A 26334-nucleotide genomic window follows, 5' to 3' on the forward strand; every position below is an offset into this window, starting at 1 on the left:
GCCTCTTATTCTCTCAGAAAACCTTCTTGGTCTCCCTCCTGAAGTTGTGTGGTTTGCGTTTCAGTCATACAGCCTTTTCTCATAGAACACAGATGACGTCTCAGTTTTCAAAGGTACTTGATTGTATTGCCGTTCAAAAATCATAAACTTTTCGGTTTTACTGTGCCATCCAGCCAGAAATTTGGTAATTGGAAGACAATGCAAACATTATCAGCGATTTTACCTTTAGAACATATATATTTTGGCCAAAGCCTACTATTATAAACCAATAAATTAATTTAAATCTAATGTAGGTTTTTTAAACTGTTAATCTGTTAGCCAATCGGCTCACTCACGTGTGATGTGTAAGCTGAGAGGTCCTTTAACATGTAATCAGTTAGCCAATCAACTTTTTTACTCTCTCTTAGGCTAGCATTATATTGATCAGGTTTGCAGGTAAGCCTGTTTCACTGCAGCACGCTACGAGAGTTTTTCTCTGAAACCCTCCTTCACCCCAGTATCACTGGTCTAGATCTGCTAAATGGGAATTGTATTTGCCTAATTGTGCAGAAGCACATGTCCACATGCTAACACAGTATGTCTGTGTATATTTTAGCACTAGCAAGTCTTGGTACTTATCCTACCAACATTATGTGAGCGTTTTCGTGACTAAACCTAAATTCTGAGGGACATCTGATCTGCAAGTTTTAAAGATTACCTTTGAGTCTGTAATGATTCTCTTTAAATGTGTCTCACTGCTTCTTCCTCGATCTGTCTTCAAATCTGAAGTGGCTTCACAGCACCCTGTGTGACCTATTTAGACCTGCTTTAGACCAAGAGCAGAAGTTTCTGTGCTGTGATGTCATAAAGACTAATCAACAGTTGAATCTGTCTTACTGTCGCACAGCCTTAGATGTACATCAACTGCAAATACTGTACAATATGTTATTAGACAATAATGTTTCAGTATATCATGAGGATGCTTGTTTTTCATGTGTGTAAAAGTTATTTACTGAGAATGAATAGAGGTTTGTCTCTATTTAGTGTTGCTGATGTCATTATTTTGTTTCATTTATAGAATTCACCATTATGGTGATTATTGTTTTCTTTGATTAGACACTTGAACCTAACTTCTATTGTGGTTTTTGCTTTGGGACTTGCTATTGGCTGTTGTATTTGCATAATTAATTAGATAAGTCTGTGGAGGATTTGGGACTGTTTGGGGATGTTATTAATTAACCTTTAAATTGTGGGTTATAGTTATGTTTCAAGTTGTGTTTAATCTTAATGTAATTTTATGTTATGCCAAAGGACTATTTTTAGTTACCATTGATGAGATTTGTGTTCCCAGGAGGTAGTTGTGATCCTTGTTTGAGTTACTTGTTTGTCCTTTACTGTGAGTAATGCCAGCAGATCTGCATTAATACACTAGCTTATCTTAACTGAAGCTCTGATAGCTTGGCTTGTAGAGGAATGGGTCTATCTGTCAGAATATTCTTCTCTGTCAGAGGTCACTGCAGTATCATATGGAAATGGTGTGCAACAGTGAAAGTAGTCCATGCAGGTCATGGTCACAAAGGAAAAAAAACCTTCTTCTTTGCTTCTCTGTGGGCTCTCTTATCAGGGTAAGTCTGTGTGTATATCTATGCAAAAGTATTCTGCAATAAGACGTTGCTTCTACATGAACTGCATATATTGCCATGTTCAATTTATAATAGATTTTATGTACAATAATCTTAAGCTCAATGCATTCTGAGCATCACATTTCTTTAAGGCACTTCTCACCATCACTGTGCAACTGAACATGTTTTGTTGCAACATGATTGCACCAACTAAATGAGAACTTATTCATCATTACAGATTAAGTTTCAAGTGCCTAACCAAAGACAACACTAATCACCATAAAGTTGACATTAAATAATAAAAAAAAAAGTGTAGTAACACAAAATCACTAATGCAGAGTTTACACTACACGATTTTAAGCCGATTTTCATTCACCGAAAGTTTTGTTGAGATCGCCTACAAAAGCCTGAAATCGTTGACAAATCGGAGCTCGCTCCCATGAATGAAGATCGCAATGAATGAACTATCAAAGACGTGATTTGAGAGAAGCGCCGACGCATCGCCGATGTCAGCTAGATATCTATAATGTTAAATATCTTTAGGAGGATTCCACCTGTGATTCCAAATCCCGTTTTGTGAAATATGTTTTGACTGAATACAACAGCAGCGTTGACCTACAGCCAATGAGAGAGCAAGAAACGGGGCATGGGAAGCTTCAGTTGGAGGAGTCCTGATGTACCTGCAACAGAACATCAGCTAACATGTCTGCGGTATTAAGAAAGTCTCATTTGACAGCAGAAATGGAGGAAACATTTGTGGAACATTGGAAAGAGGGCCAGTGCCTATTTTATGTTTCATCTGAACTGTAGCACATCCGGGAGGAGAAAGAGAAGTGTTGGAAAGAAATTGCCAATTCTCTTGGACTGTCAGGTAAGCAAATAGGTAGAGTTTACAGTAGGAGGTACTTTTCATATTGTAACCAATAAAATATATGATGTCTTGAGGCGATTAAAAACATATTCTGAAATGCATAACATATGATCATGCATTTGTTTTCGTATCTCATATCACTTCTCGCTTGTATTCTGTTGTGATAAGTAATTTGGAGTCCAGGCAGAGTCGTCGGGGATTCGTCAATAGTAAAATGTCTTGTAATGTGTTCACCGCTGTCGCGGATTCGTCGTGTAATTTGAAAACGCTATGACTTCAGTGACAAGACAGACAGACAGTCATTAATCATCACTCAGAGAGTGTACTTTATTTGAATAGCGTTCCATTCACCTCTGTCAAAAGTGTAAAACGGCTGTTGGATATATGGCACATTACAGCAGGTTCTCTCTTTCTCGGACAGATAAGTGCAGAGAACGCCCCTGGGTGCTTCAGCAGCCACACTTAAGAGAATAAAGAGTATATTTTCCCTAAAAGAGTAGCCTTTTGAAAGTACTTTTGAAAAAGTAGTCTTTTTCAAGATGTCTTTCCGTTTATCAGTACTGATGACTGCATCAGTTCCTGGATGCAGTCATTATCTCTCCGCCTCTAATGGCCATGATCGCTGTCTCAAGTGTTTGGGTCGTAGGCACCTGAGACAGCGTTTGTGAATGGTTCTTGTTCACACTGCGAGAACATGACTATGGCAACATTGCAATCGTGCCTATGCCATCTGCCTATGTGCACAATGCCACGGCGGTTAGCGCTGGGGGTGCTTGGGACTCTAATGGGAGCATTTCTGCCAGGTGAATCCCCAAGGACCTCCCACTCTCCAGCATGCTTGTTTCCACCAGTCGAGTTCATGGATGAGTCAGGTTGCTCGCCCCAGGGCGAACTTAATGTCTCATTCTGGGCTCGGGAGGAGGATGAGGTTTCAATCAGCATTGGAGAGTGGGTTGTTACAGTCTGACGTGGAGGACTAGGCTGGGCATCCACCGTCTGGTGCGATCGCCCAGTCTGAGGCCGACACGGAGCTGGCAGTCATGCTTGCCTGGGTTGCCGCGGCCTTGGTCTGGAATGGAACCCTCCACCCTGCCTTGAGCTTCCATGGCTGGATGACTGGTTCTTGGGCTCAGAGCGCCGCACACAGCCGTGCTCTACCCCAGTTCCATTCTTCCCGGAGGTGCATGAGGAGCTAAAACATTTGTGGCGGAAACCTTTGACATGACTCTCAAGTTCCTCCGCTCTCAGTACCCTCGACGATGGGGTGGCCAAGGAGTACTCGGAGGTTGATCAGATGGAGCGGGCGATTGCGGTGCACCTGTGCCCACAAAGCGCTGCCACCTGGAATCCTCCATGAGACCGCTTCAGCACTGGCTTCAGACTCGAGTCCCGAAATGGGCATATATAAATTGCCTCAAGCTGCTGGCGGTATTGCTGCCTCTGCGGAGGGTCCAGGCGATGGTCCAGGGCAAGCACATGTTAGTCTGGATAGACAACATGGTAACGGTTGCATATATAAATCGCCAAGGCAGTTTACGCTCACGTCAGGTTAGATTTGTGTCTGCAAAGATAAAACATTTTGCCAAGGGATATTCAAGATATATTCTTTGAAATCAAGTTCATATCTTAATAAATAATGTTTCTTCATGGTACAGCATCTAACCTTGGGGCACATGTGACATTTATTAAGGGAACTATGTGCAGGTTCTGGTGTACGTACGGTTGGCGTAGTGGACTAAAGCACATAACTGTTAATCAGAAGGTTGCTGGTTCGATCCCCACAGCCACCACCATTGTGTCCTTGAGCAAGACACTTAATCCAGGTTGCTCCGGGGGGATTGTCCCTGTAATAAATGCACTGTAAGTCGCTTTGGATAAAAGCATCTGTCAAATGCATAAATGTAAATGTATTTACGCAAAATCCGACTTTGTGCTTACGCATTTAGGAAGAACTCTAAGCTCTAAATATTCTAAATATTCAACATATTTAAAAAATACATCAATTAATATCAAAATATCTCTCTTCTGCATGTATGCAAACACTGCTTGGGTGTGTATGGACTAAACATCTTCCTGAATTATTTTAAACATCTAATAATTATTTTATTATTATATTTTATTTGCATATCTGCTTCTCAGTCAGAACACGGCCACATCAAATCTTTATTAATGCATAATATCTAACAATAAATTAGTGAGGACTTGGAAACAACTTAGAAATGCACTTTTTCCTCAGTATTTGTATTAACCATGCATGTATATGTAGTAATTGTATAGAGTTATATAGAGTGTAATTCCGAAAAGAATAAACAATTTAGACTTCGGTTTCATGAAAAACATTATTGGAACAAAATGGTCCTGTTATATTTAAAAATAAAATTTTCACAACAATGGAAATTAAATTTGTTCTTCTTTTTGGTTTCGATCTTCCAAAAAATCTTGTTCTTTTTCGGTTTTCGTTCCTTGGAACCTTTTCAGTCCTTGAACTAAACTGTGGTTGCCATGTTGGGTTTTTGTGACTTCACCACAGCAAATAAAGACCATATGTAAATTCACCATTAACCATCTCTCACATCATTTGTAATCTCTTGTTGTCAAGGGCGTCAACCTCTACGGACGTGGTGGTGGCCATCTGCGTGATCTTTGCCATGTCCTTCATCCCTGCAAGCTTCGTACTCTTCCTCATCCAGGAGCGCGTCAGTAAAGCCAAACACCTTCAGTTTGTGAGCGGCGTAAATCCAACCATATACTGGCTCGCCAACTTCGCCTGGGACATGGTACACCCACAAACAACTGCCCAAATCAAAGCATAATTAACCCTGTGTGTGCGTGCGTGCTTGCGTGCGTGCGTGTGTGTGTGTGTGTGTATGTGTCTCAAGATTTACCTACATTGTTGGGACCAGTCAACTGCTTACACCTTAATAAAGATACTAAATAGCGTCTCAATGAAAATGTAATGTGAAAAGGTTTGTGTGAGAGTTAGATTTAGGGGTAGGGGCAGAGTTATGGTTAATGGGATAGCATAAATAATGAACTCAGTGTTATATATTAACAGTATTATCTAGATTTACTGAAACAGAAACCATTCTAAACACTGATCTCTGCTGTGAGTTTAAGCTCATTATACAGTGTAATGTTCTCGGCGCATGTTAACGTCCTGTCAGTGAGTTTGCGCGAGTGTCTCGCTCACAGCAGGAAGCGCAGCAGATTTCCATGATGTGAGAGACCCTTCTGCTCAAAAAGATGGATGGAACATGGAAGGACGAGAGGAGAACTAAAAAGAGCAACTGAGATAGCTAATTAAAACTCTATTAAAACTCGATCAATTTAACACTGAATTCCAAACTTCTAGACAGCGAGACACGTCTCTCATATGATACATTGTCAGTGTAGAGAGATGACTTAGTGTAGAGAGCTCTGCTAATAAAGACAGGATAGTGTGTGTGTGTGTTTGTGTGTGTGTTTGTGTGTGTGTTTGTGTGTGCGTGTGTGTGTATATAGGATAACAGTGAGATTAATTCATATTAGATTAATTAATTACAGTCTGATCCAAGTGGTGCAGAAATGACACACTTCACCTTTAATATTGAGTGCATGTTTTGTCCTCAGAGTTTGATTCTGTTGTGTGTTTGTTTTTGTCTGTGTGTGTGTTTCAGTGTAATTACGTGATCCCGAGTGTCATCGTCATTATCATCTTCCTGTGTTTCCAAACAAAAGCGTACGTCTCTCCACCAAACCTGCCTGCCCTCATACTGCTGCTGGTGCTGTACGGGTGAGTGTGTCCAATTGTGTGAGTGTGTTTGCGTCTGAGCGTTTGCGTGTGTATTGTGTTTTTGTGTTTGAAGAGCGTGTTGTATGTTTTTGGTTAAGGGCATTTCTGTTGCATGTTTTTTGTTTTTGAAAGTCTGTAGTGTGTGTTTTTAAAGGGGTCATGTCATGATTAATCAAATTTTCTTTGATATATCGACATATAAGAGGTGTTTCAACTATAAGAACATACTGTCAGTTTCATAACTCAAAACGTAATCCTCAATGCAAAAGTATTTATTGAAACCAAGATGCAAAAATGCTCGCGACTTCCCTACATCACTAAGGAGGCCCATTAATTCATTACCGCCTCTACAGCGGAAAAAACATCAATGCCTACTTAAAATCACCCTTCACCCCGCCCACTGGTAAACTAAGAGAGAAGGACAAACAAGGCCTACTGTGGCCTCACTATTCCTGAACACCAGAGGGGCCACATCTGAAATATTTAGAATAATTTTTTATGTAAACATGCACTAGACAGACATTTTTGACCATTTTCATGTATCTCGTGCTGCTTTTAAAAGAAGTGGTGTTAAATTACAACTCTGAAAAGGAGACTGTGTCCTTCAGCTGCTGCCTCTTGTTAATTTGAGCACAAAAGCACCATGGGCATGGTCTCACGGCCATCAGTGCTATTTTTAATTGTCGATGTATGTAAACATGCACTAGATTGATGTCTGTGACCGTTTTAATGCATTTGCGGTGATGTACGCCTTGTCGCACGATGATACTGTACAGTATGCGTGCGTGTCTTGTTCATACTGCTTTTGGACTATGTACAGGTGAAACTCGAAAAATTAGAATATCGTGCAAAAGTTCATTAATTTCAGTAATTCAACTTAAAAGGTGAAACTAATATATTATATAGACTCATTACAAGCAAAGATATTTCAAGCCTTTATTTGATATAATTTTGATGATTATGGCTTACAGCGTATGAAAACCCCAAATTCAGAATCTCAGAAAATTAGAATATTACATGAAACCAATAAAAAAAAAGGATTTTAAATACAGAAATGTCGGCCCTCTGAAAAGTATAATCATGCATATGTACTCAGTACTTGGTTTGGGCCCCTTTTGCATTAATTACTGCCTCAATGCGGCGTGGCATGGATGCTATCAGCCTGTGGCACTGCTGAGGTGTTATGGAAGACCAAGATGCTTCAATAGCGGCCTTCAGCTCTTCTGCATTGTTTGGTCTCATGTCATCTTTCTCTTAGCAATGCCCCATAGATTCTCTATGGGGTTCAGGTCAGGCGAGTTTGCTGGCCAATCAAGCACAGTAATACCATGGTCATTGAACCAGGTTTTGGTACTTTTGGCAGTGTGGGCAGGTGCCAAGTCCTGCTGGAAAATGAAGTCAGCATCTCCATAAAGCTTGTCTGCTGAAGGAAGCATGAAGTGCTCTAAAATGTCCCGGTAGACGGCTGCGTTGACTCTGGACTTAATAAAGCACAGTGGACCAACACCAGCCGATGACATGGCTCCCCAAACCAACACAGACTGTGGAAACTTCACACTGGACTTCAAGCATCTTGGATTGTGTGCCTCTCCATTCTTCCTCCAGACTCTGGGACCTTGGTTTCCAAATGAGATGCAAAATTGGCTCTCATCAGAAAAGAGGACTTTGGACCACTGAGCAACAGACCAGTTCTTTTTTTCTTTAGCCCAGGTAAGACGTTTGACATTTGAAGCCCATGTCCAGGACCCGTCTGTGTGTGGTGGCTCTTGATGCAGTAGCTCCAGCCTCAGTCCACTCCTTGTGAAGCTCCCCACACATTTGAATGGCCTTTTCCTGACAATCCTCTCCAGGCTACGGTCATCCCTGCTGCTTGTGCACCTTTTTCTTCCACACTTTTCCCTTCCACTTAACTTTCTATTAATGTGCTTTGATACAGCACTTTGAGAACATCCAACTTCTTTTGCAATTACCTTTTGAGGCTTTCCCTCCTTGTGGAGGGTCTCAATGATGGTTTTCTGCACAACTGTCAGGTCAGCAGTCTTCCCCATGATTGTGAATTCAACTGAACCAGACTGAGAGACCATTTAAAGGCTCAGGAACCCTTTGCAGGTGTTTTGGATTAATTAGCTGATTAGAGTGTGACACTTTGAGCCTACAATACTGACCCTTTTCACAATATTCTAATTTTCTGAGATTCTGAATTTGGGGTTTTCATAAGCTGTAAGCCATAATCATCAAAATTATATCAAATAAAGGCTTGAAATATCTTACTTTGCTTGTAATGAGTCTATATAATATATTAGTTTCACCTTTTAAGTTGAATTACTGAAATTAATGAACTTTTGCACGATATTCAAATTTTTCGTGTTTCACCTGTATGTGCAGGGGTTTTTTCCTGCTCATATCAGCACAGATTGCTTGTGAACCAGTCATTATATGATTCAAGCTTTGCATAGGAACTGCTGTTGAAGGATGGGCCCAATTGCAAAACCATGAGTAAACAGATTAATTCATGAATATTTCATATGTCGTGACTGTTTGATAGTTTATGGTGCTGCTGTACTTACAGTAAGTGAACAATTTAATATATTTAGATGCAATATGTTGAATGTACGTTATGTGTAAACCCTGAAATGTAGTTTTATAATGTTGTAGGGTTGTTAATTCTCTTCTGATTGAGTTTCAAATATGGCTGAACTCGAGGGGCTGAATGATGATAGCCAATCATAACAATGGGCATTAATTTTGATGTTTCAAGGCCAAAACTGAGCATTTCAGACAGAGGATCAGAACTAAAAATAATGTCATATATTATTACTTTACAAACATTATAAGTGGACCTCAGGGAAGATAATAAAATTAGATAAAAAAAAGAGTATGTCATGACCCATTTAAGAGCTTTTGTGTTGTGTGTTTTGGTTAAGAAAATTTGCGACTTACAGTGCACTTATTACAGGGACAATCCCCCCCGGAGCAACCCAGAGTTAAGTGTCTTGCTCAAGGACACAATGGTGGTGGCTGTGGGGATTGAACCAGTGACCTTCTGATTAACAGTTATGCGCTTTAGCCCACTACGCGATTTCAGAGATCTGTATGTTTTTACTAGTTTTTACATGTGCAAATGGAATGAATGATATACAAAATAAATACTTAATTCCATTGCTGATATCAAAAATTATAATTTGAACTAATGAAAATTGAAATTCAGATATTTATAGTTCATGTCCTGCACATGATTATATGTCGAAAGGGCTTGCGATAGCTTTTGCGTGTAAGAGACGTGTGTTTGAGAGCTTTTGTGTTTAAGTGTGTTTATGCTGTGTGTTTATTGCAGATGGTCAATCACTCCAATGATGTATCCTGCCTCCTTCCTGTTCAGTGTTCCCAGCACAGCGTATGTAGTTCTCACCTGCATAAACCTCTTCATCGGCATCAATGGCAGTGTTGCCACATTTGTCATGGAGCTCTTTGATGACCCGGTGAGGCACACAAACATACACACAATTTAACCAATGCCTGCTGCAAAAAATACTTTAATATATATTTTGGGTATTAAAGGCTCGAGCCTGTTTTTCTTTTGCTCACAAATGTAAAGGTTATCCTCTGGTCATCCAAAAAAGTGTGTAAACATTTTTTTTTTTCCACCACAGTATTTTTGGCCTAAATGACAGAATACAGAAAAATAACATAAAATCAATATGAAAATCAATTAAATGGTAAGTGTCAGTTGGATTAAAGGTCACATGGTTAGAGTGAAGCAGCAGAGATGAAAGAAAACGATAAGAGCCCAACAAAAAATAAAATAGCACTATGGCGTTACCATGGTAATGCTGCATTCAAGTCCTCCTGAGAAGTTCGTACTTACTAGGTCTGAAGTCGTAAATACAGTGTGATGAGATGTGCATTCATGTGATTTTAGTTGGAAAGAAAGGACCTGTTGTGCAATTTCATTTTTTGTCTCCTTTCACTCATTCTTGTGCAGCCACATACTCTGATAAGTCAAAACATTATGACCACCTGCCTAATATGCTGTTGGTCCTCCGCACAAGCCTGACGCCTCATAAACCAGCTAAATGAGTCTTATTTTCTGCCAAGCTTAATCGTTACTATTCAAAACAACAATGCAAAAAATGCATACAAACTAAACTAAACTGAATTATAACCGATAACAACTTTCTTCCACCTTCCCTTTTATCAACACAGTCGATCAGCTTAAATACTGGACAAATCACGTCCCGTATTACCTCGATACGGGACGCATAATTTTATCTTTAAATATGGGACGATCTCAGTATATCCCGGTTTCTTAAGCGCATCCGTGCTATGTGTCATTAGAATTAACATTACACAGAATGAGTCAAACCAACACGTAGCGAAAAAGATCTCAGTGGAGACATTTGCATAGAGTTAAATACTGAAATAAGTATTGTTCAAATGAAGATTGCAAATAAATGGGAAAATCAGTATTTTTACACATCCCTAAACCCTACAGTTTGGTGGTTCACATAGTAAAATCAAATAATTGTTTGAAGGTGCATAGGCACCTATTATATCCGTTAGTGTTCTTCTTATTATTAGTATTCCTCTCTTAAAGTTTATGGAAGCCCATAGATCCATACATAGGAAAGTTATGAAATTTGACACACTAGAGCATACTCTTAAATGTAACTGACCCAAATTAGGGGTCTCTAACTCAAACCTTGTTTCAACTTTTGAACCGTAATGCATAGAATCAATGATTTCCTGGGTCATGCCAAGTCCCAGTGGGTAGCATTGCTTCTAAGCTCCACCCACTAGATTAACACCATTTTTAATTTTCAGAAAAAAATGACTTTTACAATCTCCTCCAAAACTGTATGCCTGATTTAATTAAAATGAGGCACGTATCATCTACAGACCCTGATGACAAAAACTCTTACGAAAATCGAGAGATTGTGGCAAATTTGCCGTGAATTCACCACTGATAATTTTCACATGTACATTGTCCATTGTTGCCAAATGTTTGCCAGAGGTTCTCCACTACCGCGGAAGAGCTGCAAACTTTTGGCAGACATTTGCGGTGAATCAAATCTCATTTGCAGCTGAAAATAACAAGCGCCACATTTGCGGCTTTTTTGCAGTTTTTTTTAAGGGAAATTATGGAATTCATAATGATAGACCAAACCATTTTCAGATATTGCATCAAGGAATTCGACGGCAAGCATGTCAAAATGGATGTGTGGCTTTATCCTTGCAACAGAACTTATGACTTGAGGGTACCTGCACAGTTTTGGCACAGTGCCACCTTGTGGTCAAGAAATATGATTATTGGCTATTTTCTTTAGATTCCATGGGGCATAAAAAGTCTAATAGTGCATTCACATACAACGTGATGCAAAGATGTGGATAGATGCGAATATGCTGCGGACGGCACGAATGACGCGAATGGTGCGAAGCGAAAAATCGAAATCACTTCATTCGCCTGTTCGTGCAAGTTTACATTTAAATCGAGTCAAATATCCGCATGGCGCATTGGTGTGAAAGACTATCAGCATTGAGATTGTCCAGATGTCACTGATGTACTGACTTAATAGCAGAAGAAATCAGGAAAAATGGATGAGAAAATGGTTGTAGCGGTGTGTAGGCCCCGGAATTGTATGACACAACGTCAACGTATCTGGGACTTCCACAACAGATACAGAGCAGCAATCGTTTTGATATCGGCCATGGTTGATTGTGGAAATTTAAGTTGTCGTAGAAGCCCCTCTTCCTGTCCTTTTCCGGAAGAGAAGGGGGAATACTCGCTGGTTTACGTTAATCTCGCAAACTTGAGTTTAAACACAAATTTAATCCAGCGGTCAAACTCGCGCGAGCAATGCAAGGCGAATATTTTTTTCGCGTTGTATGTGAACGCACCATAATAATACCCAACCTTTCAGCCACATTGGGCATCAGCCATTTAGAATTTTGGTTTGTGTCATTGGGGCAATGTCCTGAAGGTACTCAAAACGTTTGGTGAGAGTGCTACCCAGTGGTGATATAATAAAATGAAATAATTTTGTTAAAATGTGGCCTATTGTCATGAGACTTATATCGTTAGCTTCCTTAGGTCATGCCGAGAAGGATGATTCCAAATGTGCTTTGATAATGTGTGTGTGCTTTAGAGGAAATGATCAGGGTAAATCTTGAGAGAATTGGTGTTGCTGGTGATATATGAGCATCGAGCATGTCGCTCTGTATCTGTCAGCTTTGCAGCAGAAACAAAGCAACTATATTGTACTTTTGAACCATGCAATTTCATATTCGCAATCAACTCTTCAAATGTATTTGCCTGAGAAAATGCTCTCGTGAATAATATTGAGATAATTCATTTCCATGACTGGGTAATTGTCCCTACCAACACGCGATATTAATTTCCTGTTATGTAAAGTAAATAATTAATAAAACAAAAAGAATATTGCCACTAAAAAGCCCACATCCATTGACCACTAATCTAAATGTTGCAGGCATTTCACTGTAGTGTTTCCTTGAATCTCAGAAACATGCTAAATCCAGGGTGTGCTGAGTGACTCCAGCCAGGTCTCCTAAGCTACCAAATTGGCCCGGTTACTAGGGTGGCTTGAATAATACTTGTATAATTTGGTGTAAGCCCCGTCCTATGGTTCAGCACTCTTATACTTGTTTGAAATGCCGGCAAGGGAGGGTAGCTTATCCCGCTCTGGACGGGCCATAAACTAGTGGTGATGAGGTGGAGGGGGGTGAAAACAACGGAAGTAAGCTAACAGTGTGAAACACCTAAGCGACCTTATAAAGCAGAGGCTGTGTTGTGATTGAATGAGATGCCTGATAGAAAAGTAGCTCAGCGAGTAATGACGCTGACTACCACCCCTGGAGTCGCGAGTTTGAATCCAGGGTGTGCTGAGTGACTCCAGCCAGGTCTCCTAAGCAACCAAATTGGCCCGGTTGATAGGGAGGATAGAGTCATATTTGTGGTCGTGATTAGTGGTTCTCGCTCTCAATGGGGCACGTGGTAAGTTGTGCGTGGATTGCGTAGAGTAGCCTGAGTCTCCACATGCTGTGAGTAGGCAAAGCAGCTGAATGTGTTGTAATGACACCATGTCTTTTAAAAGTGGCGAGATACATGACAGCGGTCAAAGATGTCTGTCTAGTGCATGTTTGTATAAAAAATTATTCAGAATAGTCCCCTTTGGTGTTCAGGAATAGTTAGCCACACTAGTCTGTCCTGCTCTCTCACTGTCTCTCAAACTGAGCGACAATGATTGGTGCCAAGGGTGTGATGATGCATGTTGTGGGACATGCAAAGGCAAATGAGAAATCACGAACACAGATTTTAAAATGAGATGTTTCTGCAGGGTGGCAACCGTATGTTTTTTTAGGACATTTACCTCTTATTTGTCTAGATATCACGGATATTTTAATTCTCCATTTCATGACCCCTTTTGTAAAGGATCTCAGTTCATCTGGGAAAGGAGGAAGAGGGAGCCGGATCCATATTCAACAAGATGTTAATTAACCCATAAAATGCTGAACTGAAACCTAAAAACACACTGACAAACACTCAAAGTGTGTGTCTGTCTCTCTCTCTCTCTCTCTCTCTCTCTCTCTCTCTCTCTCTCTCTCTCTCTCTCTCCCTGTGGCATCCCCGGCTCTTCCGTTATCTCACTGATTAGGCAACTCAGCACCGGTCATGCTTCCTCACGGCCCAGCCACACCCTTCTCCTCATCACACTTTTAAATGAAACAAATAACTTTTTCTAACAGAAGAGATGTTTTAGTAGATTTCTTGAGTTCCTCAAGACACATGCAAAAATGAACCTTGCATCCTTCATGTTTCCCATTTTCTCCGACAACAAAGCACTTGAACTTGACATTCAGAATTATAGTACAACTTCAGAAGTGGGAAGATAATTCAGATAGCACACGGAGGCAGCATTAAATCATGCACACCATCTTTAAGCCATTTTCAAGTTGTTTATGCATTTGGCAGAAGCTTTTATCCAAAGCAACTTAAAGAGCATTTAAGGTAAAGATGTTATCAGTTTGTGCGTTCCCTAGGAATCGAATCCAGAATATTGGTGTTGCTAGCAACATTATCGACCATTTGAGCTACAGGAACCAAATTTATTGCTTCTGCAACTCTTTTAGATTATATTATCAATATGCAACAACGAGCTGAAATGGGCCATTTTTTTATTTTATTTTTTCTGTTTGAAACATAAATCGAGGGGAGATGGGTTTAGTGGAGGGTCCATTTATTCCTATTATTAAAGGAAAGTGTGTGTCTGCCAAGATCAACAGATATTGTGTTAAATGTTGTGTATGTCTCTCTTACTTTCCAGAATATAACAAATATCAATAACATAGTGAAGCAGGCTCTGCTGGTGTTTCCTCATTTCTGTTTGGGCAGAGGACTAATGGATATGGCCAAAAACCAGGCCGTGGGCACCCTCTACAAAAATTTGGGTAAAATATTCATGTGTGCTTGTGCACTGGATGATGTGGGAATGGAAGAATGTGGTTCTGTATTCAAATGTAAAAGGGAATATCATTTGTGATAAGAGCTCTTTCTATATTCAGGTGAAGACCGCTTTGAAGACCCTCTCAGCTGGAACATGGTGGGAAAGAATCTGTTCGCCATGTTTATTCAGGGGGCTGTTATGTTCATCCTGACCCTGCTCATTCAGTACAAGTTCTTCTGCAAACCTCGGTAAGATACTGTATACGCTCTCTTTACCACTACTTTTCATACTTACAGACATTAATTTTATATAACTCTTTATATCCTCGTACACACATAGCACCTGATAATACCTACGCACAGATTTATGTGTTGTTCATATTGATTTAATCACACTAAAACATGTGTACTCTTCTTCAGGTCGATGAAGACACTACCAACATCATCTGGGAAAGAGGATGAGGATGTCGCTCGTGAGCGCGCTCGTGTGCAACAGGGAGGAGCTCAGAATGACCTGCTCCAAATCTGTGACCTCACTAAGGTACTTCCTGTTTCTTTGGCTTCAGTGTGTTACGTTATGTTTTTGACTTGAATAATACTTGTATAATTTGGTGTAAGCCCAGTCCTATGGTTCAGCACTCTTATACTTGTTTGAAATGCCGGCAAGGGAGGGTAGCTTACCCCACTCTGGACGGGCCCTAAACTAGTGGTGATGAGGTGGAGGGGGTGAAAACAACAGAAGTAAGCTAACAGTGTGAAACACCTAAGCGACCTTATAAAGCAGAGGCTGTGTTGTGATTGAATGAGATGCCTGATAGAAAAGTAGCTCAGCGAGTAATGACGCTGACTACCACCCCTGGAGTCACGAGTTTGAATCCAGGGTGAGCTGAGTGACTCCAGCCAGGTCTCCTAAGCAACCAAATTGGCCCGGTTGATAGGGAGGATAGAGTCAAATGGGGTAACCTATTTGTGGTCGTGATTAGTGGTTCTCGCTCTCAATGGGGCACGTGGTAATTTGTGCGTGGATTGCGTAGAGTAGCCTGAGCCTCCACATGCTGTGAATCTCATGCGAAATATCATTTATGACATTCTGTTTGGAGCGGAAATTGAGCGCCTTGTGCGTGGCCGGAGCAGAGCTGAGCTGAATAAAATGCACTCCTCGCTCCATTGAAATTCTGATCGCGCCGCTCCCGCTATGCAGAGATGTACATGTGCTATCAGGGAAGGTTCTTCCTGATTTCATATAACTTCTGTTAGATACTTTCTGTTTCTATATAATTTCAGTGAGGTAGTTTCTATTTTTATTTAACCTCAGTGAGGTATATAACTGAGGCTGTTTCTCATAGTTTTTACTTCAAAGTCATATTTTTGATTTTTGCGACATAGAGGGCCCATTGTTCCAGCTGTTTGGGTGTACAGCTGTTCATCGGAGTGCTTAAGTGATGAGAGTTTTATGAGAGCATGATTTTTGCTGTTCGGATCTTCAGCAGCTCAGAGGATCTGTAATCAGAGAGGTGTTTGTGTGTGTGTGTGTGTGTGTGTGTGTGTGTGTGTGTGTGTGTGTGTGTGTGTGTGTATCACACACTGCTCCTCAGAAAGAACTCTTCAACGGTCTTGTCGTTTCCTTCCCATACATCTCAAAAACAGCTGAGCCCCTGTAAACACATGTCTGATCATCATGACCAAGGACATATTTTAAGGGATATTCTGGTTATCCTGTAAACCCACAGTGTGTTAGCATGAGACCATTATATAAGATCAGTTACTAACCTTGTCTGGGCAAAGAAGCCTATCCAATATTGCATCTCATGTCATGACTATGTAAAGACAGTACATGCTGAAACTTTACAGTATATGTAAAGCCAATGACTTCTGCTTTAAATGCTCAAGGATTCCAGTAAAATGACATGATTTTCTTGCATTCACTTGAGCCTCACTGCTAAAATCATGATTTGTGCAACATTTCAGCTCAGTTTGTACACATTTTTTATTGGGGTTTTCTTTCTGCACATTTCTACTTTTAAACCCTCTAATACAGTTGCTCTTAGTCATGCAAGTTAATGACTGTAAATTACTGTTAATTACATTTGGTTTGGTAATCAACAGAATGCAATAGGTGCTGTTCAAGTTGTATTTTATCCTGAATATTCCTTAAAGAGTCGCCTAAACGCTGCTGAATGATCTTAAACTAACATTATCAATGTTGAGGAATGACCTTTCACACACTTTGATGTTGAAAACTCGTCTTTTTTTTCTTCTATCTTCTCTCAGATATACGGTAAGAAGATCACTCCAGCCGTGGACAGAATCTGTATGGGCGTTCCTGCAGCCGAGGTAAATAACACACATGCACACAACACAAAAGAAGTACAAAAAGAAGTTATTTTTGAATAACATTTAGATATTTTTTTTTTTACCATTAACCATTTTGTTAATGGTAAAAACATGAACATGAAAAGATCTTACAAAAATATTTTCTGGAGCATGTTCAGAAAAAAAGTACAAAATCTTGTTAACATTTTCAATGAAACCCATTTTTCGTGTTTTTAACAGTTTTTTTTTTTTTTTTTTTTTAATAACTACTTTTGATCTAATTTGTATTTATGTTTTTTTATAATTTTTTTTAATATATGCATAACTTTATGTAACTTTATAAGTAGCTTTCTTTTTACTATATACTAAATGAATAATTAATAATACATTCATATTAGTACTAAAGAGACAGTTAGAAGTTGAAATACTAAGTAACAGGTTTATCATTACTGCGTATGTTGCAGTAACAAGGTGACACTAACACAAAAACACCAATAAAAGTTGCACACAATAGTAAAAATGATTGCTTCATCTAACAGAGGTATTTAAACCCTAAATTTAGACATCAAAATGGATCATTAAATCCCTTCTTTAACATATTTAGTATCAGATATGGGAATAAGAATGCATAGAGTCAGAAATAGGTCAAATAGACACTACAACATTTTTATTGCAAAAAAAAAAAAAAAAAAATCCAAGTATCCACATTTGAAACTCTAATATTGCTGATTAAATCTTTATTTCACAAATATTTTGTATTTTGCAAATGCAGCAAAGACTTGTTACAGTAAAATCGCTTGATGGACACCAGTTTTTGAATTTATTCTGTTTTCCAAACATTGTAACATGAACTTTTTTATTTCCTTTTGGATCTTTGGTAAAACATACATTATTAAAAAAAAAAAAGATTATTGCTTTTTTTGTTTATAGTACTTATACAATCCTTATTTTGAATCTGGAGGGGTTGAAATAAAAAGATATTAACCAGAAATATCTTTAAAAATCTCAAATAAAACACGAAATCCTTTATAATGTTTCAAAATGATTTAATGTAGAAATCCTCACTACAGAGGTTCAAATTTACACTGAAAATAGAAGTAAAATCTGCACGACATTGATTGAAGTGAGTAAATTTAACTTAAACATTTCAGTTTCTACAGTAACTTTTACTCACACATCTGATGTACATAGTACTTAAACAAAATGTGTGTGTGTTTTGTAGTGTTTTGGTTTGCTGGGGATTAATGGAGCAGGCAAAACTACGACTTTTAAAATGCTGACTGGTGACATCAGCCCATCAGGAGGAGATGCCTTCCTCAATGGATTCAGGTACATATACATACCTTTTAAAGTTGTAAGTGAGCTCTGACATGTCTACTGTGTCAGAGGGGGCGGTGTTTAACATCAGAAGCAGGCTGGGCTTTGAAACACCATGTAAGGGGCTAATGAGGACAAAAAAAAAGATATTTTATACATTGTCTAATTTTCAGTTCATGCACCACTCCTGTCATTTCATAGAATATATCAGCCTCTGAGTGGACTAGAAACTCAATCTAGGTGTCATTAGAAAGTTGAGATTCTCCACTTTGCAATGATTTTATCATCAAGAGTCGATAATATATATGTCCAATGATTTGTTTAGCTGGCTTTTCCTGCCTGATGACATATTTTGTTCTGAGATATGACATCTAAGATATGACATTGGATTATTCACACAAGCAACTCACAGACAAGTTAACAATGGCTCATTTTTATGAAAACAGCCTGAGGTAAAAGCAGATATACTATAACGTTTTTAGCTATTAGGGGCTTACAGCAGCAGTGATAGCTGATTTAACCCTTGTGCGTCAATTAAAAAAGATACTCAGATGTTCTTAGAGGACAAAAATGTCCATGTCCAAAAACTGCCTTAAAAATATTATATATTTCTATTATTTTCCAATTTCAATGACTTCGTTTATTTATTTAGACTTTTTTCACACAAATTTCTCAATACACACATACAAAACACACTCTGACATCCATACCAACACACACACACACACACACACACACACGCACACACACACACACACACACACACAAACAATTTTAGCTGCATCATTTATTCAGTTGGTCTGCAGGTCTCTATAATACAGCAAACAGAGAATAGGAAAAAAGCTTGTATTTGCTCCATAGGATGAACATGAGAAAAATGGCGCCATCTGGCAAATTTTGAAGTCAGTGCTCCGAAATGAAAGCATATTATCATAGAATTCATGATATATGCTTTAATGGCACAGGGATCAAATATTGCAGTTTCAATGGGGACATTTTTGTCCTGAAGGTCCTGAGTGTAACTATTTTGTGTACACAGTGTGTTATAGATTTATTATAGGAACCAAGGTTGAAATATCAAAATTCCTCAAAACATACACACAAAATGTATGCCTTAGGCATTAACACAGCCAAAATGATCGAAAAAAAACTAAAATGAAAAAGACAAAATTGTCCCGAAGGTCGAACAAGGGTTAAGTGTCAGGTGCATAAAAGAGGCGTTTGAACTTGATGTCTTACAAATATCATATTTCACTTTATGATTCTTTATGAGAATGAGAGCTTTCATTTAATATACGATTAGTCTATTTAAGTACAATTCAATATTTTTTCCACATGACTTGTAGGTGGTGATGATAAAGTTTTCAGTCTTTCTTTTTTGTAACATAAATGCAGAAGTGATAATAATCTATGAAAAGTTCAGATACCCTGACTTATGTATACGGGGGTAAAAAAGCATATACCTTTTTGCAACTTAGCGCCCCCTTTTGGACACGCCATTGGGCGAGTGTTGAAGAGGTTAAGGTTTTAAAGTGTGATATTACCCCTTTAAATCATAATGTTTAGTGTTTCTTAATGGCTTAAATTCAGAGATGGCTTGACGACTCTTGTTGAACTTTCAGCATCCGTACTGAAATGCAGTCGGTGCAGCAGAATATGGGTTACTGTCCACAGTTTGATGCCATAGATGAACTTCTGACTGGGAGAGAACACCTGGAGTTCTACGCTCGACTCCGAGGGGTTCCGGAAAAAGAGGTTGCCATGGTAAAACAGCCGGCGGACTATATTTTAGAGACCCTTAATCTTTATATCAAAACCGCTCCGTGTGGGAATAAGTGTGTGTATGAGGGTGTGGTTCATTCTGTAGCCCTTCAGCAACAAAAAATAATTAAAAGTGTGTGTATGTACAGAATGTATAGAATAGGCAGCAAAAGTCTGAGTTGACTAATGGTCAAGGATTCCAGTGAAATTACATGACATAATCTGTGGGTAATGTGTTGATAGCACATAACTTTCATTCAGTTGAGCCTCACTGATAAAATCATGATTTGTGCAACTTTTCAGCTCAATTTGTACACATTTTTGATTGTTTTTTTTTATGCCCAACTGTGTGTGTATATATAAATAAATATATTCTCGTTCTGTCTCTCTGGAGGTGGCTGAGTGGGGCATTCAGAAGCTCGGCCTGGTGAATTACTCTGAGAAGTCTGCAGGGACATACAGCGGTGGCAACAAACGCAAACTCTCCACTGCCATGGCTCTGATTGGATGTCCTCCTCTGGTTTTCCTTGTAAGACATGCCCACCCGCTACTCCAAGCCACTTCACCCATCACACATATGCACACACACTCCCAGACACACACACACTCACACCTGGGACTCTAAATCACTTCACCCATCACAGTACAGACAATAGGCACTGATTAGGATGTGCGTGCGTACGTGTGTGTGTGTGTGTGTGTGTGTGTGTGTGTGTGTCTGCAACACCTTTTCCTAGTCATTTAAATGAGGAAAACACATATACACTGATGAGCCAAAACATTAGGAAATAAAGCTGATTATCTCCTAACAAGTCCACATGTCAAGTTCTGGGTAGATTAAATGGTAAGCGAATAAACAGATCTATCAGGAAGACTCGCAGACTTGAGTAAAGTTTAAGATGACATTTATTTGATGAATATGAAATAGGAATGTAATGACTCTCTTTGGCATAAGCCGGTCTGGCGATCCAAAGAAGTTGTACAAGGAACCGTCGGATCCTGGCAGAGATAGGAGGCAGGGGCGAGGAGCCTACCCCCGTGCAGGATGGGACTCAACTGGTGGAAGTGGGGTGGTGGAGAGTGCCGTGTTGGCACACTGAAACAGCAATGTGATCGATTGTAAGCAGACTTACGATGGCTGATGCATGACTGGCTAGGAGTTGGCCAGTCAGCAGTGATGAGTACCTACCGACAGTTGTCCGAGGAGGGACAGACCACAAACTGGCAACAGGGTGTTGGGCACCCAAGGCTCATCAATGTGTGGGCAACGAAGGCTATCTTCTCCGAACCAACAGAAGGTCTACTGTGGCACAAGTCACAGAAAATGTTAATGACGGTTACGGAGGAATGTGTCACAGCACACGTGCATCGCATCCTGCTGCGTTTCAGGCTGCGTATCCGCAGACCAGTCAGAGTTCCCCTGATGACCCCTGTCTATTGTTGAAAGTGCCTAAAATGTGCACACGAGCGTCAGAACTGAACCTTGGAGCACTGGAAGATAGTCATCTGGTCCAAAGATGTTGGAAAGAATTTTAAGGAATGACAGCTTCAGTCAACTTTAGTGACATTTCATATTTGTTTTCCTTACAATGAAAGTGAATGGTGACTGAAACTGAACTTTTTGCCTAATACTGTACCTCCTCTTGAGTGCCACAGAAGAAAGTTTGATGAACCTTTAAGGACATCCCTAAAATTGGCTTTGTCAGATTTAGCTCTCATCTATAGACAATTTTGCCCACAAAGTATATCTAAGTAAAGCCAGACACAAACACACACACACACACACACACACACACACACACACACACACACACACACACACACAGACAGTCACAGATTTGAGTGAACGTCCTTGAGGATTAAGGATAAAATGAAGAGTGGAATAATGATAGAAAAGATTAAAGGACTGAAGGTCACTCTCAGGAGATTTTTAATTTCCAGCGAGACATTAAATTCCACACACATGCGTTTCTGTTTGCTGGCATTAAAATCTCATTCAGAGTCTCATATTAAATAATCCGCGTTCATAACCTGCAGAATAACTTGTGATTCACTCTCTGTGGATGCTAATTAAAGGTAGAATTTCGGATCCGGTGCTCACAGTGTGTCGCGATCCATCCCGCTTAATATCGGCATGGAGGATTGAGAAGACTGCCTTCCTATCCATCATGTGAAGATATAGGGGCCCAAGGTCACATCTGAAATACTCAGTTTGTTGCTATGTTCAGAATAGCAGTGTAAATCCGTCAATGGAAAGGAGGAGGCGAGAACCGGCTTGACGATACAAATAATATTTTAATGAGAAACTTAAACGACAAACACACACATGACAGACATGTCCGTAAACTATCTCTCTCTCCCGCACAATCCTCCACAGTCCAAGAGGCCTTTATCCCTCTCGGAGGCTTGATTAGTCTGATAAGGGACCGGGTGTGTATGATCACGACCTGGCCCCGCCCTCCACCCTGCCACATTCCTCCCTTGTTCTCTCAGGCAGGGGAGCCCCCGGCATGACGTACACCCCCCTTCCCTAGGGAGGGGCGGGCCTTTTGCCCAGTCTGCCGGCTGGTCATCCCCGTCTACCTGGACGAGGGAGGGGACAAGGGGAGGGAAACAGAAATAATTAAATAGGGAGGGGTACTTCCTGTAACAGTGTAGTACCCCCCCAAAAAAACACTGTAAAATTTCAATGAGAGGGAAAAGGCCAACGCGGAGCGGCAGGGAGAGAAAGAGAGAGGAGAGAGAGATAAAAAAAAACACTTACTCGCCGGTTCTCCGATACGCTGTAGCTTGTTCCTCGGCCACTCCTCCACCCTCTAACGGACGACAGCCACGCCTCTCCGGGCGGATCGGAGGCAGACCTCTGGCCCCTGGCGGACGGAATGCCCTGCCGCATTCTTGGGGAACAGAAGGGGTCTCCCCCGCCCCTGGCAGCGGTTCTCCCGCTCCAGGCAGTCGGCAGCGAGCCCCTCCCCGCTCGGCGGTCTCAGACCCCGCCGCGTTTCAGCGGCTGGTAAGGGACTCCTCCGTCCCTGGCAGCAGGGCGGCCGTTGTCCACTTCCAGGCGGCCGGGCTCCTCGTCCGCTCCTCCTTTGGGGTGGACGGTAATGGCGAGAGCTCTACTACGGCGTATCCCTCCTCCTTCCCGGGTTTCGGCACCAGTGTAAAGCCGTCAATGGAAAGGAGGAGGCGAGAACCGGCTTGACGATACAAATAATATTTTAATGAGAAACTTAAAAGACAAACACACACATGACAGACATGTCCGTAAACTATCTCTCTCTCCCGCACAATCGTCCGCAGTCGGCCTTTATCCCTCTCGGAGGCTTGATTAGCCTGATAAGGGACCAGGTGTGTCCGGCCCCACCCTTCGCCCTGCCACAAGCATGCACCAATCCTTCCACCTTCATGGAAAACCTTGAAATATCAGGGAATTTTAAAATTGTGTTTTCCTTCTTGATTCATTATTTGATTGGACTGCCAAAAGTTTTTACGTTTTTACACAAAATTAAAAATAACCATATTCTCGCTAATTTAAATGCATGTCTACGACATGACCCCCAAGTGAACCAACTTCCCTTAAAGGGACTTTACATTTAGTTAACGTAATCATCACTCAGCAGAACTGTGTTTGTGTGCAGGATGAGCCCACCACAGGCATGGACCCCAAAGCCCGGCGTTTTCTATGGGACTGTATCCTCAGTGTCATTAAGGAGGGCAGATCTGTCATACTCACCTCACACAGGTAACATTTTAAATATATAGTTATATTCACTCATCATAGATTCACAATATTTCTTGTTCTGCTTTTGCTAATTCAGTTGACTTGCTAATAAGTGTCACAAACGAACTCTGAATATCTTTATAGATCTAATGCTACAAACCTCATACACGTAATCTCAGACGCAGTCATAGCAGCCTGAGAACTTTTAAACACGTCTTAGGCTTAGACAGTCAGTCAGTCAGATTAGTGCTTGTGATCTTGAGAAAGCTCTTGCCATTTTTGTTTGAGCTAATAAGAGCATCAGATGGCGTGAAATCTGAGGATGAGACCAGCTAGTCCTATGTAAGGACACGGTTCTTGTGTATGTGTTTATCCTGCGATTTGGCGGCACATTAGTTTATTGTTATTATGTTTGCATCATTGGCTCTGAGCCAGGTAAAAGGCTTTCATGAGCTTTATAATGAGTGTAATATGAATGTGGTGGAAAGCAGATCTGCTGTCTCATGAGCTCTGGGATTTCTGATGCTTTGAAGGTGTTTCTCAGGAGATTCACTGGGAGGAACGTCCAGAATTAGTGGAAAGCCCAGATGCTGCAAATATCTCACAGTCTCTGTCTCTCACTTTTGTTTCAGTATGGAAGAGTGTGAAGCTCTGTGCACTCGTATGGCCATCATGGTGAACGGCCAGTTTAAATGCATGGGCAGCATTCAGCACCTTAAGAGCAGGTGAGTGTTTGGGGGGACACAGGTTGCCCTAAAATGTATAATAGTGTTCCATAAAACAGGTCTTCTCTCGGTTCACTAATGACCTATTGGTAACAAAACAAATTTTTTTTGTGCAATTTTTGCAGTTTTTATCGTTGAACTATTCCTAAAAAGATGGGGGCATAACTCCAAAAAGTGGATGAGGTAAAAGGAGTGATTGTGGTCCTGTAGACCCAAGGTTTGCATTAAAGGGTTAAACAGTGAGTTTTCTTTTTCTTGATGAGAATCTTGTGGATTATGTTTGCAAACCGGTGACATGAATGCCAACACAATGCCAGCGTGCAGTTCCGTGTTTTATTGCGTTACTGTGGCGGCCTCAGTACTCAAGGGGATGATAGAGTCACCTTCCAATATCTGTGCTATTAAACTGTGTGTTATTATTCGTGTAGCTAGCTATAAAGGTGTCAACAGTTTAAATAAGTTTAAACAACTTAATGATTCACTTCAAACTGTTTTTCCACCTTTAAAATTATATGACCTGATAATCTAAAAGAAGAACACAGTTTACATTATGCCCATTAATTTTGTATGCTAGACACATTTGATACCATGTTGGGTCGCCACTTTTTGTCCACTGTAAAATCAAAACCTTTGGAGAACCAGTGGCTTTGTCTCAGGCCTCACATTTAATTTGTGCCTGAATTTAGCTTCTCTCTCTCTCTCTCTCTCTCTCTCTCTCTCTCTCTCTCTCTCTCTCTGTAATTAATGATTCTGGAGGTGTGGGCATTAATGAGTGAAGAGGCAATTAAGAACTGCTCCCCAACCCTCTTCCCCTCATCTTTTCTTTTTCACGCTGTCTAATAGAGCAAAGCAGCAGGACAAAATCTACACCTCCATCACCTCATCCCTGCCCCTTTCTTACATCACTTTATCTTCCTCTTTCTACTCATCTCTTCTTCCTGCGGTGTGTTTCTGCTGCCATCTTTAGGGCACCATTAGCCAAGCTGCATTTCCATTCACAGGGTCCCTAAACAGCGTACACTGCTCCTTATACACTTAGCAGGGATTTACATTCACTGAGCACTTTATTTAGTACACCTGTTCACCTGCAATTATTTAATCATCCAATCATGTGGCAGCAGTGCAATATATAAAATCATATATGGGTCAGGAGTTCAGTTAATGTTCAACCAGCAGAATGGGGAAAATGTGATCTCAGTGATTTGGACCATGGCATGATTGTTGGTGCCAGACGGGCTGGTTTGAGTATTTCTGTAACTGCTGATCTTCTGGGATTTTCACGCACAAGTAAAACCAAGAAACATCCAGTGAACAGCAGTTCTGCAGATGGAATCACCTTGTTGTAACCCACCTTGAGAGGTCAACAGAGAATAGTCAGACTGGTTTGAGCTGACAGAAAGGCTACGGTAACTCGGATAACCACTCTGTACAATTGTAGTTTGCAGAATAGGATGTCCGAATGGACACATCGACCCTTGAGGTGGATGGGCTACAATAGCAGAAGACCATGTAGGGTTGAATGCCACTGGCTGTCTGAGTGTTGTTGCTGACCATGTGCATCCCTTCATGGCCACAACTTCCCCATCTTCTAATGGCTACTTCCAACATGATAATGCACCATGTCTCAAAGTAAAAGTCGTCTCAAACTGGTTTTATGAATATGACAATGAGTTCAGTTTTCTAAATTGGCCTTCCCAGTCACCGGATCTGAATCCAATTGAACAGCTTTGGGATGTGGTGGAACGGGAGATTTGCAGTATGACTGTGCAGCTTACGAATCTGCAGAAATTGT

General features: G+C 40.5%; 1 protein-coding gene across 1 annotated transcript in view; it reads left to right on the forward strand.

Moving 5' to 3' along the window:
* LOC127658362 (phospholipid-transporting ATPase ABCA1-like) overlaps positions 1–26334 on the forward strand; it is a 191370-nt gene that overhangs the window by 158100 nt on the left and 6936 nt on the right. The window contains exons 37-48 of the mRNA XM_052147617.1: positions 5072–5249; positions 6129–6244; positions 9579–9723; positions 14584–14707; positions 14822–14951; positions 15123–15243; positions 16974–17036; positions 18238–18344; positions 19955–20096; positions 20488–20622; positions 23735–23838; positions 24450–24542. Of these exons, the coding sequence (XP_052003577.1) occupies positions 5072–5249; positions 6129–6244; positions 9579–9723; positions 14584–14707; positions 14822–14951; positions 15123–15243; positions 16974–17036; positions 18238–18344; positions 19955–20096; positions 20488–20622; positions 23735–23838; positions 24450–24542 (1458 nt within the window). The remainder of the gene's footprint in view (positions 1–5071; positions 5250–6128; positions 6245–9578; positions 9724–14583; positions 14708–14821; positions 14952–15122; positions 15244–16973; positions 17037–18237; positions 18345–19954; positions 20097–20487; positions 20623–23734; positions 23839–24449; positions 24543–26334) is intronic.

This window comes from Xyrauchen texanus, chromosome 2 (genome assembly GCF_025860055.1).
Source record: "Xyrauchen texanus isolate HMW12.3.18 chromosome 2, RBS_HiC_50CHRs, whole genome shotgun sequence".
NCBI lineage: Eukaryota > Metazoa > Chordata > Actinopteri > Cypriniformes > Catostomidae > Xyrauchen > Xyrauchen texanus.